The 13,182-nt window shown below is 65.8% G+C and overlaps 5 protein-coding genes across 5 annotated transcripts in view; 3 read left to right on the top strand and 2 right to left on the bottom strand.

Moving 5' to 3' along the window:
- The first annotated feature begins 1,822 nt into the window (after window positions 1-1,822).
- Window positions 1,823-4,917, top strand: H696_03434 (T-complex protein 1 subunit delta). Its single transcript, XM_009497300.1, has 7 exons — window positions 1,823-2,015; window positions 2,180-2,232; window positions 2,366-2,455; window positions 2,595-2,903; window positions 3,037-4,068; window positions 4,256-4,404; window positions 4,567-4,917. Exons 1-6 carry the CDS (start codon window positions 1,916-1,918, stop codon window positions 4,268-4,270), a joined length of 1,599 nt encoding a protein of 532 aa, XP_009495575.1. The 5' UTR covers window positions 1,823-1,915; the 3' UTR covers window positions 4,271-4,404; window positions 4,567-4,917.
- Window positions 4,918-5,093: 176 nt separating this feature from the next.
- On the bottom strand, window positions 5,094-6,769 carry H696_03433 (hypothetical protein). Its single transcript, XM_009497299.1, has 5 exons — window positions 6,185-6,769; window positions 5,917-5,980; window positions 5,720-5,808; window positions 5,472-5,626; window positions 5,094-5,371 (listed from the first exon to the last, which is right to left on the bottom strand). The coding sequence occupies exons 1-5, from the start codon at window positions 6,596-6,598 to the stop codon at window positions 5,155-5,157; spliced, it is 939 nt and encodes a 312-aa protein (XP_009495574.1). The 5' UTR covers window positions 6,599-6,769; the 3' UTR covers window positions 5,094-5,154.
- Window positions 6,770-7,297: 528 nt separating this feature from the next.
- On the bottom strand, window positions 7,298-10,334 carry H696_03432 (hypothetical protein). Its single transcript, XM_009497298.1, has 6 exons — window positions 10,214-10,334; window positions 9,968-10,122; window positions 9,634-9,819; window positions 8,653-9,457; window positions 8,131-8,471; window positions 7,298-8,017 (listed from the first exon to the last, which is right to left on the bottom strand). Exons 1-6 carry the CDS (start codon window positions 10,296-10,298, stop codon window positions 7,325-7,327), a joined length of 2,265 nt encoding a protein of 754 aa, XP_009495573.1. The 5' UTR covers window positions 10,299-10,334; the 3' UTR covers window positions 7,298-7,324.
- Window positions 10,335-10,603: 269 nt separating this feature from the next.
- On the top strand, window positions 10,604-11,710 carry H696_03431 (hypothetical protein). The gene is made up of 3 exons (XM_009497297.1): window positions 10,604-11,020; window positions 11,148-11,254; window positions 11,446-11,710. Exons 1-3 carry the CDS (start codon window positions 10,746-10,748, stop codon window positions 11,691-11,693), a joined length of 630 nt encoding a protein of 209 aa, XP_009495572.1. The 5' UTR covers window positions 10,604-10,745; the 3' UTR covers window positions 11,694-11,710.
- Window positions 11,711-11,980: 270 nt separating this feature from the next.
- The window catches only part of H696_03430 (hypothetical protein), a gene marked incomplete at both ends in the record, with an annotated part of 1,533 nt that continues 331 nt past the window's right edge, over window positions 11,981-13,182 (top strand). The window contains 5 exons of the mRNA XM_009497296.1: window positions 11,981-12,135; window positions 12,256-12,368; window positions 12,497-12,605; window positions 12,666-12,759; window positions 12,851-13,133. Coding sequence (XP_009495571.1) covers window positions 11,981-12,135; window positions 12,256-12,368; window positions 12,497-12,605; window positions 12,666-12,759; window positions 12,851-13,133 — 754 coding nt within the window. The remainder of the gene's footprint in view (window positions 12,136-12,255; window positions 12,369-12,496; window positions 12,606-12,665; window positions 12,760-12,850; window positions 13,134-13,182) is intronic.

Here is a 13,182-nt window from a genome sequence, read left to right as displayed (position 1 = left end):
GGGGGGGGGGGGCGACATGCTGGCGGAGCTGCCGGTTGCGATAGTGAGCGCATTTTAGATCATTCGGCGCTCGCCGGCACTGGGCGAGGGAGGCTCTATTTCCTCCGGGGACTGCATTTTTCCCCATCCCTTCCCCCCCGGGGAGGTGGGGACGTGGGGGCAGGGGAGAGAGGAGGGGCGACGCTCTGTGCACCGACGCCCCGGGCGGAGTGACACTTTTTTCCCTTCCACGCTGCTGTCCGACCAATTCAGCAGGGCCTGGGACGCGCCCGGGCGGAGGCCAGGCTACGCCGTGTTGCTGGGCAGTTTCCTCTCGCCCCCCCCCCCCGGTCCTCGTGCCGGTGGGCGCGAAAATACGCGCCACAAAATGGCCAGGTATGGCGAGGTGCCAGCCCCGGAGGCCGGGCCTTTTAATGCGTGCGGCGCGGCCCCCTGGGGGGAAATGCTGCCCATCCTCGCGGCGGCCGATACACGCGCCCTCAAATGCGTTGGGGGCGACCCGGGGAGAATGGGTTGAATTTTCGGGACCCCCGGAACATCATTCCCAGGGAACGTGACGCATCATTAGGAATGTGCTCCTTTCCTAAATATCTGCACCAATGTGAGGGCCCATACTTCTAGCGGGTTCTCCCTGTGGAGGCTCCCTTTGGCTTAGTTCGTTTGTCCCTGTTGTCCCCTCCCCCCCCCCGCCCCGCCCGGCTTCTCGGGTGCCGAGGCATGCGCCCGGGCCGACTGGGAGCGGGGCCGGGAGGGTGAAGGCGGCTTGGAGGCGCGGGAGCGGAGGGTTGCACCGAGCGAGTCCAGGTGTGTGTGGGGAGGTGGGGCAAGCCACGGAGAGGCCGGCGTGAAGTGCTGCAGGGGGGACCCTGCGGCCTGGGCTTCGGCCTCGGGTGCAGGCCCCCGCACCGCTCGGCCACGACGGTGGGGAGGTATTTTTTTTGGCCAATGCGAATGCCAGTGCTTAAAGCCGGTCTTGGGCCTGCTCGACGCTGGCCAGCCCCCCCCCCCCCCCCCCCCCCGGCCCCTGAGCCGGGACTTGCCTGGCGGGCGGCTGCTCGGTTTTCCTGTCCCCTGTGCTTCGAGAAGGAGTCGCTGCGAGCGGCGGGCCGCGGGAGAGCCCGGGATTCTCGTTACTCCGTCTCCATTTGGAGGCGCATCGCCAAGCGACTATTCCGAGATCCCCACCGCGGGCTGGGAGGGGGCGGGGGGCGGGGGGCGGAGCGGACTTAGCTGGCTGTTCTCGGTCCTTGTGCCGTTTCCGCCCGGTGCCGTGAGTTCCAGGGCCCGCAATGCGCGCTGGTACCCTCTGGCATTCTCGGCCCTACTTTCCTGCTACGCGCCGTCGCGCCCCCACCCCCCCCCTCCCCCTCGCAGGGGCACTCAGCGCCCCGGCATAGTGATCTCCCGTATCTGGGGTCCTCTGTCTGGCCCGGCGTTTGGAGAGCCGGTCTCTTATCATCATCAGGGCCTGGGGCGGGATTTCGTGCATCTCGCTGAGCGTGGGTTCGCACACGCGCAGGAGCCGGCGTCTGAGCTTGAGGGCGCGTTCTCAGCGTGTCTCTTTCTCTTTCTCTCTCTGTGTGTTTGCGTTTGTGTGTGTGTGTAATGCGCATGCGTGGAGGGTGCGCGCGGTTCGGCAGATGCGCCCCCACCCACCGGCCCCGGCCCGGCCCGGCCCGGCCCGGTTCCGGCCCGACCGGAGCACCATTTTAGTGGTTGTTGATTGGGGGGCCCTTGGTCGCGCAGGCGCCGAGGCAGAGAAAGACCCAGCTGAGAGACGCTGCCATTTCCCCTTCCCCCTACCCTCTTCCCCCTCCCTCCCCCCCTCCCTCCCTGCCTCGCGCCCCGCTGTCTATCGGCCTTTTCTCCGCCTTTCCAGCCTCGCTCCCCTCCCTCCCTCCCACACCCACCAGCCATGACCTCCTCCACTGCCTCCCGCCCGGCCGCCGGCTCCAACTTCAAGGACAAGGAGAAGCCCAAGGATGTTCGCCACAGCAACATCGTCGCCGCCAAGGGTGCGCACACGTCGCCCCCCCGCTCCCCCCTCGGCGCCATCTCCGTTCGCACATGCATCGATCCTCCCTTCCCGGACCACGTCACTGACCTCCTGTCTGGCCTATTGAACCATGTGTCCCCTCGTCCACCCCCCCCCCGTCCCTTCCTCCCCCTTCCTCCACAGCTGTCGCTGATGCCGTTCGCACTTCGCTCGGCCCCCGCGGCATGGACAAGATGGTTCGTGCCGCTTCATGCGTCCTCTTCTTGTCCATATGTGTCTCCCTGGACTGTCACTCACCCTCCCCGTCCATCCCTTGTTCTTTTCTTTTCGCCCGTCCATGTGTGTCTCCACCATGCGCCCCGTCCACAGATTCAGAAGGCCGACTCCGAGGTCATTGTCACCAACGATGGCGCCACCATCCTCAAGTCCATGAACGTCCAGCACCCCGCCGCGCGCATGGTACGCCCCCCCTCCCTCCCCCTCCCCAGCCAGCCCCTCCCTCCGACACATCTGAGACAGCGTGGCACCGTCCTTTCGCTGCGCTCGTCATTGGCTCACCTTCCCTCTCTCTCTCCCCCCCTCGGCGTCTGGACCACAGTTTGCCGGCATGTCCCAGGCCCAGGATATCGAGGCCGGTGACGGTACCACCTCCGTGGTCGTCCTGGCTGGTAGCCTGCTGAACGCCTGCGAGTCTCTCCTGGAGAAGGGCATCAACCCCTCCCAGATCTCGGACGGCTTCCAGTATGCCTGTGAGAAGGCCGTCGAGGTCATCGAGGACATCTCCATCCCCGTCGACCTGGCCGACCGCGAGCAGCTCCTCAAGATTGCCACCACCTCCCTCAACTCCAAGGTCGTGTCCCAGTACTCCTCGGTCCTGGCTCCCATCGCCGTCGACGCGGTCCTCGGTGTGCGTATCTTCCTCGGCCCTCTATCGGCCTTCCCTCAGCCCCTCCCCCCTCCCCCTGCTCCTCTTGGGCCTCTCGCCGTCGCTGACCCGCCCCGACTCCCCCCCCCTGTTCCCGGCCCCTGGACTGGCGCAGATCACCGACCCGGAGAACCCCTCCAACGTGGACCTCACCGACATCCGCATCGTCCGCAAGGTCGGCGGCACCATCGATGACACCGAGCTCACCTCCGGCCTGCTGCTTCGCCAGAATGCCATCACCTCTGCCGGTGGCCCCACCCGCGTGGAGAAGGCCAAGATCGCCGTCTGCCAGTTCCAGATCTCCCCTCCCAAGTCCGACATGGACAGCCAGATCGTTGTCAACGACTACCGCCAGATGGATCGCATCCTCAAGGAGGAGCAGAACTACATTCTGAACATCTGCCGCAAGATCAAGAAGGCCGGCTGCAATGTGGTCCTCCTGCAGAAGTCCATCCTGCGTGATGCGGTCAATGACCTGGCCCTGCACTTCCTGGCCAAGCTCAAGGTCATGGTCATCAAGGACATCGAGCGCGATGAGGTGGAGTTCATCTGCAAGAGCCTCGGCTGCAAGCCCATTGCCGACATCGACTCCTTCACCGAGGATCGCCTGGCCCATGCCGAGCTGGTGGAGGACTCCTCCGATGGCCATGTTGCCAGTGTCCTGCGCATTTCCGGCATCAAGAACCCCGGCCGCACTGTGTCCATCCTCTGCCGCGGTGGCAACCAGCTGATCCTGGACGAGTCGGCCCGGTCGCTGCATGATGCCTTCTGCGTCATCCGGTGCCTGGTCAAGAAGCGCGCCCTCATCCCCGGTGGTGGTGTCCCGGAGATTGAGATCTCCCAGCGTCTGTCGGCCCACGCCAAGACCCTGAAGGGATCCCTGTCGTACGCGGTCCAGGCCTTCGCCGAGGCCATGGAGATCATCCCCTACACCCTGGCCGAGAACGCCGGGCTCCAGCCCATCGGCATTGTCACCGAGCTGCGCAACAAGCATGCCGCCGGTGAGAAGTACGCCGGGATCAATGTCCGCAAGGGTACCATCAGCAACATCCTGGAGGAGAATGTCCTCCAGCCCTTCCTTGTGTCCTTCAGCGCCCTGAACCTGGCCTCTGAGACTGTCCGCATGCTGATGAAGATCGATGACATCGTGCGTCTTGTTGTCGCACCGCCGTGCCTTCCCTGGCCACTTGCCTATATTTCCCCGCTCCCCCCCCCTCTGCCTCCGGTGTTGTGCTGACCATCCGCCGTTGCTGTCTCTGCCCCTCCCCGCTCCTCGCTCCCCGCTCCCCGCTCCCCGCTCCCCCTCTCCTGCCTTCCTGTCTTTCACACTTCAGATCGAGTCCCGCTAAAGACACAGTCTCGCGTGCATACCACGTGTCCTGCTGGCTTGCCCCTTTCCTCTCTCTTCCTTTTCGTCCTTTCCCTACTTCCCCCACTGCACTCCGCTCCCTCTTCCCCCCTCCAGCGACAGACAGCCCTAGATGTGCGTCCCCATGGCCTTCCTCCTCTTTGCCATCGTGTCCCGCCCCTCCCCCCCCCCCTCCCAAAGTCATTCTCGGTCCCTTTCGGATTCTCCTCCTGGCATCTTTGCTCACCTCCCCAGCACCGCTTTCCCGGTCGTCCGTTCTTTGTTGTCCGCCCGCAGCCTCTCTCTCTCCCACTCGAGAAACATCCCCCCTCCGGCTTGCTTGTGTGTGTATCTTCCATCCATCTCCTTGGCCCATCCTTTCTTTTTGGCGAGGAACCAAAACGGATGAGGGCAGGGGCACCTGGCGGAGACCCAGAAGCGAGGTGAATGAAGCTGTGCCTTTCATCTCCGCCTCTGCCGGGGTCGTTTGCGCCATCCCTCCTCCACTTGCTATCGCCGCCCCTCTTCTCCCCTTGCTCACCAAGAGAGAGCCTTCACCGGCGTGTGCCTAAAACAGTGTGTATGCACGCGCGCGCGCTGAGTGCTCCCCCCTTCCTCTTCCCCTCCAAAATAAATATGTCCTTCAGATGTGCTTCTTCCCCTTCTCGCCGTCTTCCCGACCCCGGTGACCGGGGGGTGGGGGGGAGGGCCACATGCTTGGTTGGATTCAATCAGGCGCAGGCGGTGGGCAGCGGTTTGGCCTTTCCTCGTCGGCAGGATCTCCGCCTCATTCACCTTCGTACCCCCCTACACTGGCGCGGCAAGGCACATGGGCAGAGGTGTATTGTGAATCGTTGCCGGTGCGGTATGGGTCCCGGCACAGGGCTACCGGTCGCGCTGGCCAGCATCATCCTCGGTGCCGGGCGGAGCAGGCGCAACTGCTGGGGCCGTCGGGGCCGTTGCTGTCGTCGCCGTTGCGACCGGGCTCGGCGCCCGGTACCCTGCGGCTTCCGCGATCCCGATCGCAAAGTCCAACCGGTCCCGCGCCGAGGAGAAGAGCTGCCGGACCTGTTCGATGGAGTTCTGGGACTCGCCGCGAACCCTGCGCCGGACGGGAGCAGGAAGATGGGGGGGGGGGGGGGGGGGCGCGTGGTCAGTGGTCCTGCCGTGGTGGCAGTCAAAAGGGGGCAGCGCGTGCGTACTTTTGAATGCGTTTCCCCAGCTGACGGCGCTTGGCCGTCTGGTGCCGGAGCATGGACAGGACATTGCGTCGGGCCGCCAGCGGCCGGAGCTCATTCAACAGGTGGTGCATATTTTGCAGCAGGAGGTACAAGCGATCGATGTGCGCCGGGACAAGCTACACATGGGCAGGTGGTCAGTCAAATATCCCCAACACGAAGCGTTGGCGCCCGATTGGGGACGGCAGTCGCGCAACGAGGCGGCATCGTACTGTGGCGGCATCCTTGGTGAGGGTGGTGACCAGATCCACAAACGTCTTAATCAGCTGGCGATTGAGCCGCCGAAGGACAGCAATCTTGTCTAGGAAGAGAGAGGGGGAGGCGTGGGGGAGGGAAGTGGCGTGCCAGCGTGTCAGTGGATTATGACCCCGTGTGGGAGAGGGAGCGATGCCAGGAGGAAAGGACGCACCTTCGTCGTCGGAATAGAGCTGCTGACAGCCGACCTCCGTGAGCTTGGGGATGGTTTGCTTCAGCTGGATGGATGGGATCGGTCGATGTAGTCCGATCGTAAGGCGGCCCGAGAGGGGGAGAGGAGGAGAAGGAGGAGAGAGAGAGAGAGCGCGCGCGCGCGTATACAAGTGACCGAGGGGGTGAGCAAGACAAAAAGCGGGAGAGAAGAAATCCGCCCCCCCCCCCCCCCCTGGATCCAGTCCGCATTCCAGGCCGGGGCAGCGCACCACCAAGGCAGAGCCAAAGACCGGGAGCGGGGTGATCGACGTGTCCGGCAACGGGGGCGGCACGGCAAATGAAACGGGCATCGAGGCGCCCGGGGTCTGGCCAGGGAGCATGCCACTGGACATCGGCGACGGATGGTCACTGATGGCTGACAGGCCCACACTTGGGACCGGGATATGTGGGGAGCCGGCACCGGGTGTCGAGATCGGGGGGTACGAGTGATGGGGGGTGCTGTGCAGGGGGTGGTGCGAGCTGGCAGAGTCGTCGGCTGGAGGGGCCGGCGGGGCCGGCGGGGGAGCAACTAGCTGCGAGTCCGCCTGGAAGGCCGCGTTGAATGCCTCCTCCGTGGCAAAGACCGGCGACTGCCAGTACACCGGCGGGAAGGGCATATTCGGCTGGACCACCGCATTATCCATGATGCGTGTTGGCGGGGGTGCGGGCGTATGTATGTGCTCGCAGGGGGACTTCAGGTACTACGGGAGGGAGGGCGAGAGAAGGGGAGACAGCAAGAGGAGAGATGTCGAGGGGCAGACGGCAGATCGGCGCTGTGAAGCCCAAGGTGGGAGGGGGTGGAGGCGAGGGAGGGCATCGATCAGTGTATTTTCTCTTCTAGTCACAGATCCCCCTGCCTCTTGGCGCGAAAGCCCACCCACCTCCCGGCCAATGCCGGTGCATACATGCTTGCTGGCGGTTCCATCCTGCGCCGCAATACCTTCGTCATCCACCTCTGCGGGCGCACACTCCCTCCCTGCGGCTAGTTTGATCCCTCCCCCCCGCCCCCTCCCCCCTTCCGTCAGTTTGGAGACTGCGGTGGGAGGCGAGAGATATGTCACGCGCAGAGACATCACATGACCCACGCCGGGCGTCGTGCAGTCCGATGCATCTCCCACCAGTCTCGCGGGGCGGGGGGGGGGGGGGGGCGCACCTCTTGAAAGGAGATCTGAGAGGTCTATATTTATTTGAGAGGCAAGGGCAAAGTAAATAGGCGAGGGAGGAGGATCCGCGCTCGGGTGGTTGGTTGTGCTTGGCGCGGGTGGGCGGCGGCCGGGCGCACGCACGTACGCGCACACAAAGACACACGCAAGTACGCGGATACGCGTACATGCGTACACACACACACACACACACACACACACCAAAGGTCACTTGTTGGCGGCCTGGCGGTGGGCTTCCAGTGACTTGGTCCGGCGCCAGATATCCTCACTGAGATGCGTGGCACCGAGGGACATGGCCAAGTACCGAGCAATGGTCAGCTGGTGGCGCAAGGTGTCTGGGCTGGCCAGGCTGGCGGCTTCGCCCTCCCCCAGGCCGGCATCGCCGCCGGCAGCGGCGGCGGCGGCGGCCTGCTGCTGGCGAGCTCGCTCGTTGGCAAATTCCTGGGAAATCCCGGCGACCACATCCTCCGGCACCTCGTACGGGGCAAAGCGCAGGGTAGTCAGGAGGCGCCGGGCGGCCGGCAAATCACCCGGGCCCAGGGAATCCAAGACGTCGGCCGGGGACAGAGCAGCCGGCCCCAGCGGCGGGGTGTCCAGGGCGCTGGTGCGACGCGGGTCACCGGCCACCGAGACGGCGAAGTCGCACGGCACGATGGACCGGCCCTCGGAAAGGATGATGACATTGACGTCGGTCGGGATGTCGATGGTGTTGTAGTGGTAGTTGTAGGAGACCACACTGCCAGCGGCCAGCTGGTGCAGCAGACGCAAGTTGCCCACGCCCGTGGCGTCCAGCTGCCCGGCCTCCAGATGCGTCTCATCCAGCAGGAGGAGGCACCCGCGCGGGAGCTGCAGGCGTCCGCGCGACAGGCGGTTGGTGTCGAAGTTCTTGGTCGGAGCAAGCTGCCATGGAGGGGGTCAGTCTTTTTTTCTTCTTTCTTCGTCCCCCCCTCGCGCCGGCTGGGCAGTCACACAATGGCAAGCCAACAGCAGGCGGGATGATGTGAGCTCCGTACCGCCTCACGGTTCAGCCCCTGCAAGTCCAGGCGCAGGGTTTCGCACAGAGGAACCAACGACTGCACCAGCTGGATGAAGCGCTCGGCCGCCGCACGATCGAGCCCGGTGATGTTGAGCGACAGGCGTCCCTGCGGGTCGATGAGGCCACCGGCTTGCCGGGCGGCCAACGCCTCGGCGAGCTGATCGCACCCGCCCCGGAGGTAGGGGCTGGCCAGCATGGCCAGCAGGGCGTACTCGGCTGCCAGGTGCCGGGCCGCCTCGAAGGCGCCAGGGGCGCTCAGCGCCTCAGCCAGCGAGTGGAGTAGCTTCGCCCGCAGGGCGGGCAACTGGACAGCGGCGTCTGTGGCAGGGGGGGGGGGGGGGGGGCCAAGAGCAGGGAAGGGGGAGGAGGCAGGGAGGCATGGCATGGTATGGCAAGCGGAGGGCGGCGCATCCAGGGATGCATGTCAGCAGGCAATGCGCGTGAGCATCGGCGAGGGCCAGCAGGCGAAGCAGCAGGAGCTCCCTCCGCAGTGGCGCACCGTCATCCAGGAAAGAGCCGGGAACCGGGGTCCCCGGGTCCGGCACACCGGCCGCCGGCAAGAGGGGATTGATGGCCCCGCGAACTACCGGGCGAAAGGCAACCACATGCAGGCGCGGGATGAGCGGCGAATAGGCGGTCCCCTCGGCCTCGGACAGATCGCCGAAGAAGTCACCCTGGTCTGCCAGGCCCGCAGCGCGATCGGTGGCCATGGAGTCCAAACGATCTTGCATGGCCTCGGGGTTGGTGGCCGCAGGCTCCAGCGACACCACCCCGACAAAGTCCACCACGCCATTCAGGACAAGCAGCTCCGAGGAGATGTACGTCTTCACCAGGCAGGCGGCCGCATCGTCCGACGCGTGGACCACACTGCCAGGGAGGGACGAGCCGGTGGCCGACGCGCCGCCGGCCCCAGGCCGGCTGGTGCGCCGAGCAACTGGCTCCGGCACCGGGAAGGAATCGTCCCCCGCCTCGGAGATCGCAGCCGGGGCCGACGCGGCCTGGTGGTGGCGCTTGGTGCTGGTGGCGGCGGCGGCGGCGGCGGCGGCGGCGGCGGCGGCGGCGGCGGCCGTGCCAGGGGGACAAGTTGAGTCGGCCATTTCGGCCATGTCAGCATCCGGGTCATCGTTCCGACGTTTGCGCCCGGCCCCGGGGGCGGGAGTGGCGCCGCCAGAGGACGCCCGAGTGTCACGGTACTCCCGCTGCAAGTGTTCAGTCACCCAGTCCGAGGTGGCCGGGACCGCGGTGCAGAAGAAGGGGAAGCGCTCAACCGGCAGTGCCTCCGACATGTCCTGGTGATCGGCAATCTGCACCAACAGAGCAAGGGAGAAAAAGAGTGAGTGTGTGTGTGTGTGAGAGAGAGCCAGCCACATGCATGGGTTGCGGTCAGACCAAGGCCACCGACGAGGTCAGAAGCCTCAGACCCCCTTCCCCCCCTGGCAACAGCGCCCCACGGAAGGCAACACCCCAGGCATGTACATACCACCAGCTCATCCAACCGGTCACGATAGAGAAGATGCGCGTTTTGCTGCTGGCCGGTGCTCGGATGGGTGGCCATGATGGAGGGCAGCATGAACTCCGTGTTGAGGGTGTCCTGTACGAAGCCGCGGAAGCGCACGAGCGTGTGGTGCTTCAGCGTGTCGATGGTCTCGAAGTTCACCAAAGGGAGCTAAGCATGCCAGGAGAGGGGAGAGGAGCAACAAGACACAGTGAGGAAGTCAGCATCAAAGAGAACGCCAGGAGGCCGCGCGGGTGTGCACGTGCGCATATGTGCGTGTGTAGGCGGGGGCGGGGGGGGGGGGGGGTATCCAACGCACGGAGGCCAGGAGCTCAGGGTGCGCATCGAGGAGGTCGGAGAAGACGCGCTCTACCATGGCGTCCTGGTGGGCGTCCAGCTTTGCCAAGGACGATCGGAAGCTCCCCGGTCCGGGGGCCGGGAGGCCGAGCCCCGGGAACGGATGCGACCGGGAGGCTGGACGAGAGGGAGCATGTCAGATCTCCGCATCAGGAGGGGGGGGGGGGATCGGTGTCACAAAGTGGCGAGGGGCAGGGGCGGGCCGTACTGAGGATCGAGTCGATCAGAGCCAGAGGCGCGGCCTGAACCTGCGCCAGATCGACGCCAGCAGCGGCGCCGGCGGTAGGACGCATGATGTTTCCTTGCGAAGAGGAGGAAGAGGAGGAGGGAGGATCGACAGGAGTGAAGGGCGCGATATGCGGATCCGAGGGGCGGGGTGGCTGACGCGCAATTTTCCCGGGCCTTCGCCGGGGCAGCACTTGGCGACCGCCGCGATCAGCTTTTCATTTTTTTCTAACGGCCAGGGAGCGACCCATGGCGTGGGCAGGTGCCACCGCAGGGGGCGCCCATGGACCGGTGGGACTCGCACCGTCGATCGCCCTTCAAAGACCACAACACCGCATCGGCTCCGACGCTCGAGGGGCAAGGATAGTAGTATGCCCCCTCTCGCCCGCCTGCTCGCCCACCCTGGCGCCCTGTCCCGCCTCGCCCTCGCCCTCCCCCTTTCCAGTGCCCCATCCCTCCCCTAGTGAGATCTCCCTCCCCCCTCTCCCGGTCTCCTGCGCCAAGTTCCTGCCGTCATGAACCTGGCCAGCCGGATTGTCGGCATCGGGGTGGACATCGTCCCCCTGGCTCGGGTCAAGGGGATGGTTGCGCGCCATGGCGCCGAGCGCCTGAGCCGGCGCCTACTGGCTCCGGGGCCCGAGGCCGCCGGGCTGATGCGGCTCCTTGAGGAATTTCAAGCGGATGGCCGGCCAGGCTCCCCCCCGGCCGCGATGCAAGCTCGGTCGGGGACCATACGCGTGCCCTTTCCGGAGGCCGAGTCCAAGCGCATTGTCTCCTACGTCGCCGGCTGGTATGTCCCTGTGACGGGGCAGTGTTTCCCAGCAACGCCGGGGCTGCCAGTTCCTTCCTTGGTGCATTCGAGGCGCATGCCTGCCGCTGACCATCACATCATCCCGCACCACTTGGCCGCTGGGTAGCTTCGCCGCCAAGGAGGCCACATACAAGGCGGCCTTCCCTGCGGCGCTCGTCAACCTCCGCGAGGTCGCCCTCGTCCGGCCGTCAGAGGCCAATGAGCGGGGTACAGGTGTGTTCTTTCTTTTCTCCCTCCCCCCTCCCTGCCCCTCTCTCTTTCTCTCTCTCTCTCTCTCTCTCTCTCTCTTCCACCGAGCGTGATATCCGCCTGACTCGATCCATTTGCTTGGGGCTCCTTTTGCCTCTTTCGCGCCCACTCCCGTCCGATTGCCGGTCGCCAATCTGCACCCCCCGGCCCGGCAGGAAAACCCCTCTTGCATCTGAGTCCGGCACTCTGCCACCAGCTGGGCCTCAGCGCGGGGGCGCCCGATCAAACGGCCATCCCCATCGGTGTGGAGGTGCCGAAACCCACAAAGACGTCCGACTGCGCGGCCGCTGCCCCGGGTGCCGCCGACCGCCAGCCAGGGCCCTGTGAGGGGGCACACGTATCCCTGAGCCACGACGGCGGCATGGTGGTGGCCATGGTGGTCCTGGAAGCTCGCGGCGAATAAATTCCCCCGAATGCCAACGAAGCTGCTGCCTGGGGTGACGACCCAGGGATCGCCGCTCGATCCGCGTCCCCAGGGGGGCGGGGGCGGGGGAGGGGGTGTGGACATGAATCGATCGTTCGTTCTTCAGCTCGCCGTGCGTAGGCCCCGGGGTCCCCGGAGGCGAGAGATCCCCCCCCCCCCCCCTCCCCCCTGCGCCCAGTGCCTGTCACTCGCCCCACAGTTCTCGGCTGGCTGCTCTCGCTCATCCAGCCCCCACCTCATCCCCCCTGCTCTTTTCCCGTCCCACAATGGCCTCCCCTTCCACGGGGCCGACTGTCGACGCCTCTGCGCCGCCGTCCAGCCGCGCTGCCGTCCTTCGGGATGCGGTCCTGCTGCTAATCCTTCTGGCAGCCGGCCTGGCTGTCGTGGCTCTGTCCATCCGGGCCCTGCCGGACTTTTCCCCGTGCGCATGCAGCCCCTCCCCTGTCTCTCTCTCTCCCCCCCCCCCAGCCCCCGCCCTGCATCGCCCTACCTGACCCTTTGGACCAATACCCCTCCCCCGTTCCCCTCCACCCTCGTCCAGTACTGAGGCTGATCAGCTCGGCATTCAGGACCTACGAGTGCGGCTCTTCCTGAAAGACCGCTCCACCAGGCTTCTGTCATGGCTGCCTTGGTGGGTGTCGTTTGATTCTCTGAGTGCGCCGCCCTTCCCCCCTGGGGGGCTCCTCAATTTGTTGGTCTCCTTCTGCCTCCCCTTTCTGCCCCCCCCCCCCCGCCCCTGCTTTCCCGTTCGTCCCGCTCACCGCCCTTCGCCTGCGGTCCAGTGCACTTGCGCATGCTTTCCTCCTCCGGCCGGTTGGGCCCGATCCTGGGCCACTATATCGCCACCAACTACGGAAGCGTGGTCTCCGCCTACATGGCCCTCTATATTTTGTACGACCCATGCCTCTGCCTACCCTCTGCGTGGCGCTGATGACTGACCGAGGCGGATAGCCTGCAAACCTTCGCCATCCCCGGCTCGGCCGGGCTGAGTGTCATCGGCGGGGCCCTTTTCGGCTTCTGGCCCGGGCTCCTCCTCGTGTGTCTGGTGCGCCATGGATTCCCTCGCTCTTGTCCCTTCCTCCCGCTCCGACTCAGGCGTCGACTGGTTGCTGACACTTCCATCGGGGCTCGGCCAGTGCTCGGCTCTTGGTGCCACCGGGTGTTACTTGCTGTCCAGGCTGCTGGGCCGCCATGTGCTGTCGCGCTTCAGCGGCCCGCCCTTGACCACGGTCATTGCTGGCACGATTCACGATCTCAGCGGTGGCATGGTGTCGGCCGATGCCTGGGACCGGTCCCTGTGGGTCGGTCTGGCGGCGGTCCTCCTGTTGCGCATTTCGCCGGTCCCCAACTTCCTGGTGAATGTTGCCTCCCCGCATGCTGGCCTTCGTCTGGTGCCCTTCTTCCTGGGAACCTTCTTCGGTGCGAGCGCGCCCCCGCCTCTGATCACTCCCTTCTTCTCTCTCCCCCC

The sequence above is a fragment of the Fonticula alba genome, assembly GCF_000388065.1.
Source record: "Fonticula alba strain ATCC 38817 unplaced genomic scaffold supercont2.5, whole genome shotgun sequence".
NCBI classification, from domain to species: Eukaryota; order Rotosphaerida; family Fonticulaceae; genus Fonticula; species Fonticula alba.
This window is presented reverse-complemented; position numbering and strand designations above follow the sequence as displayed.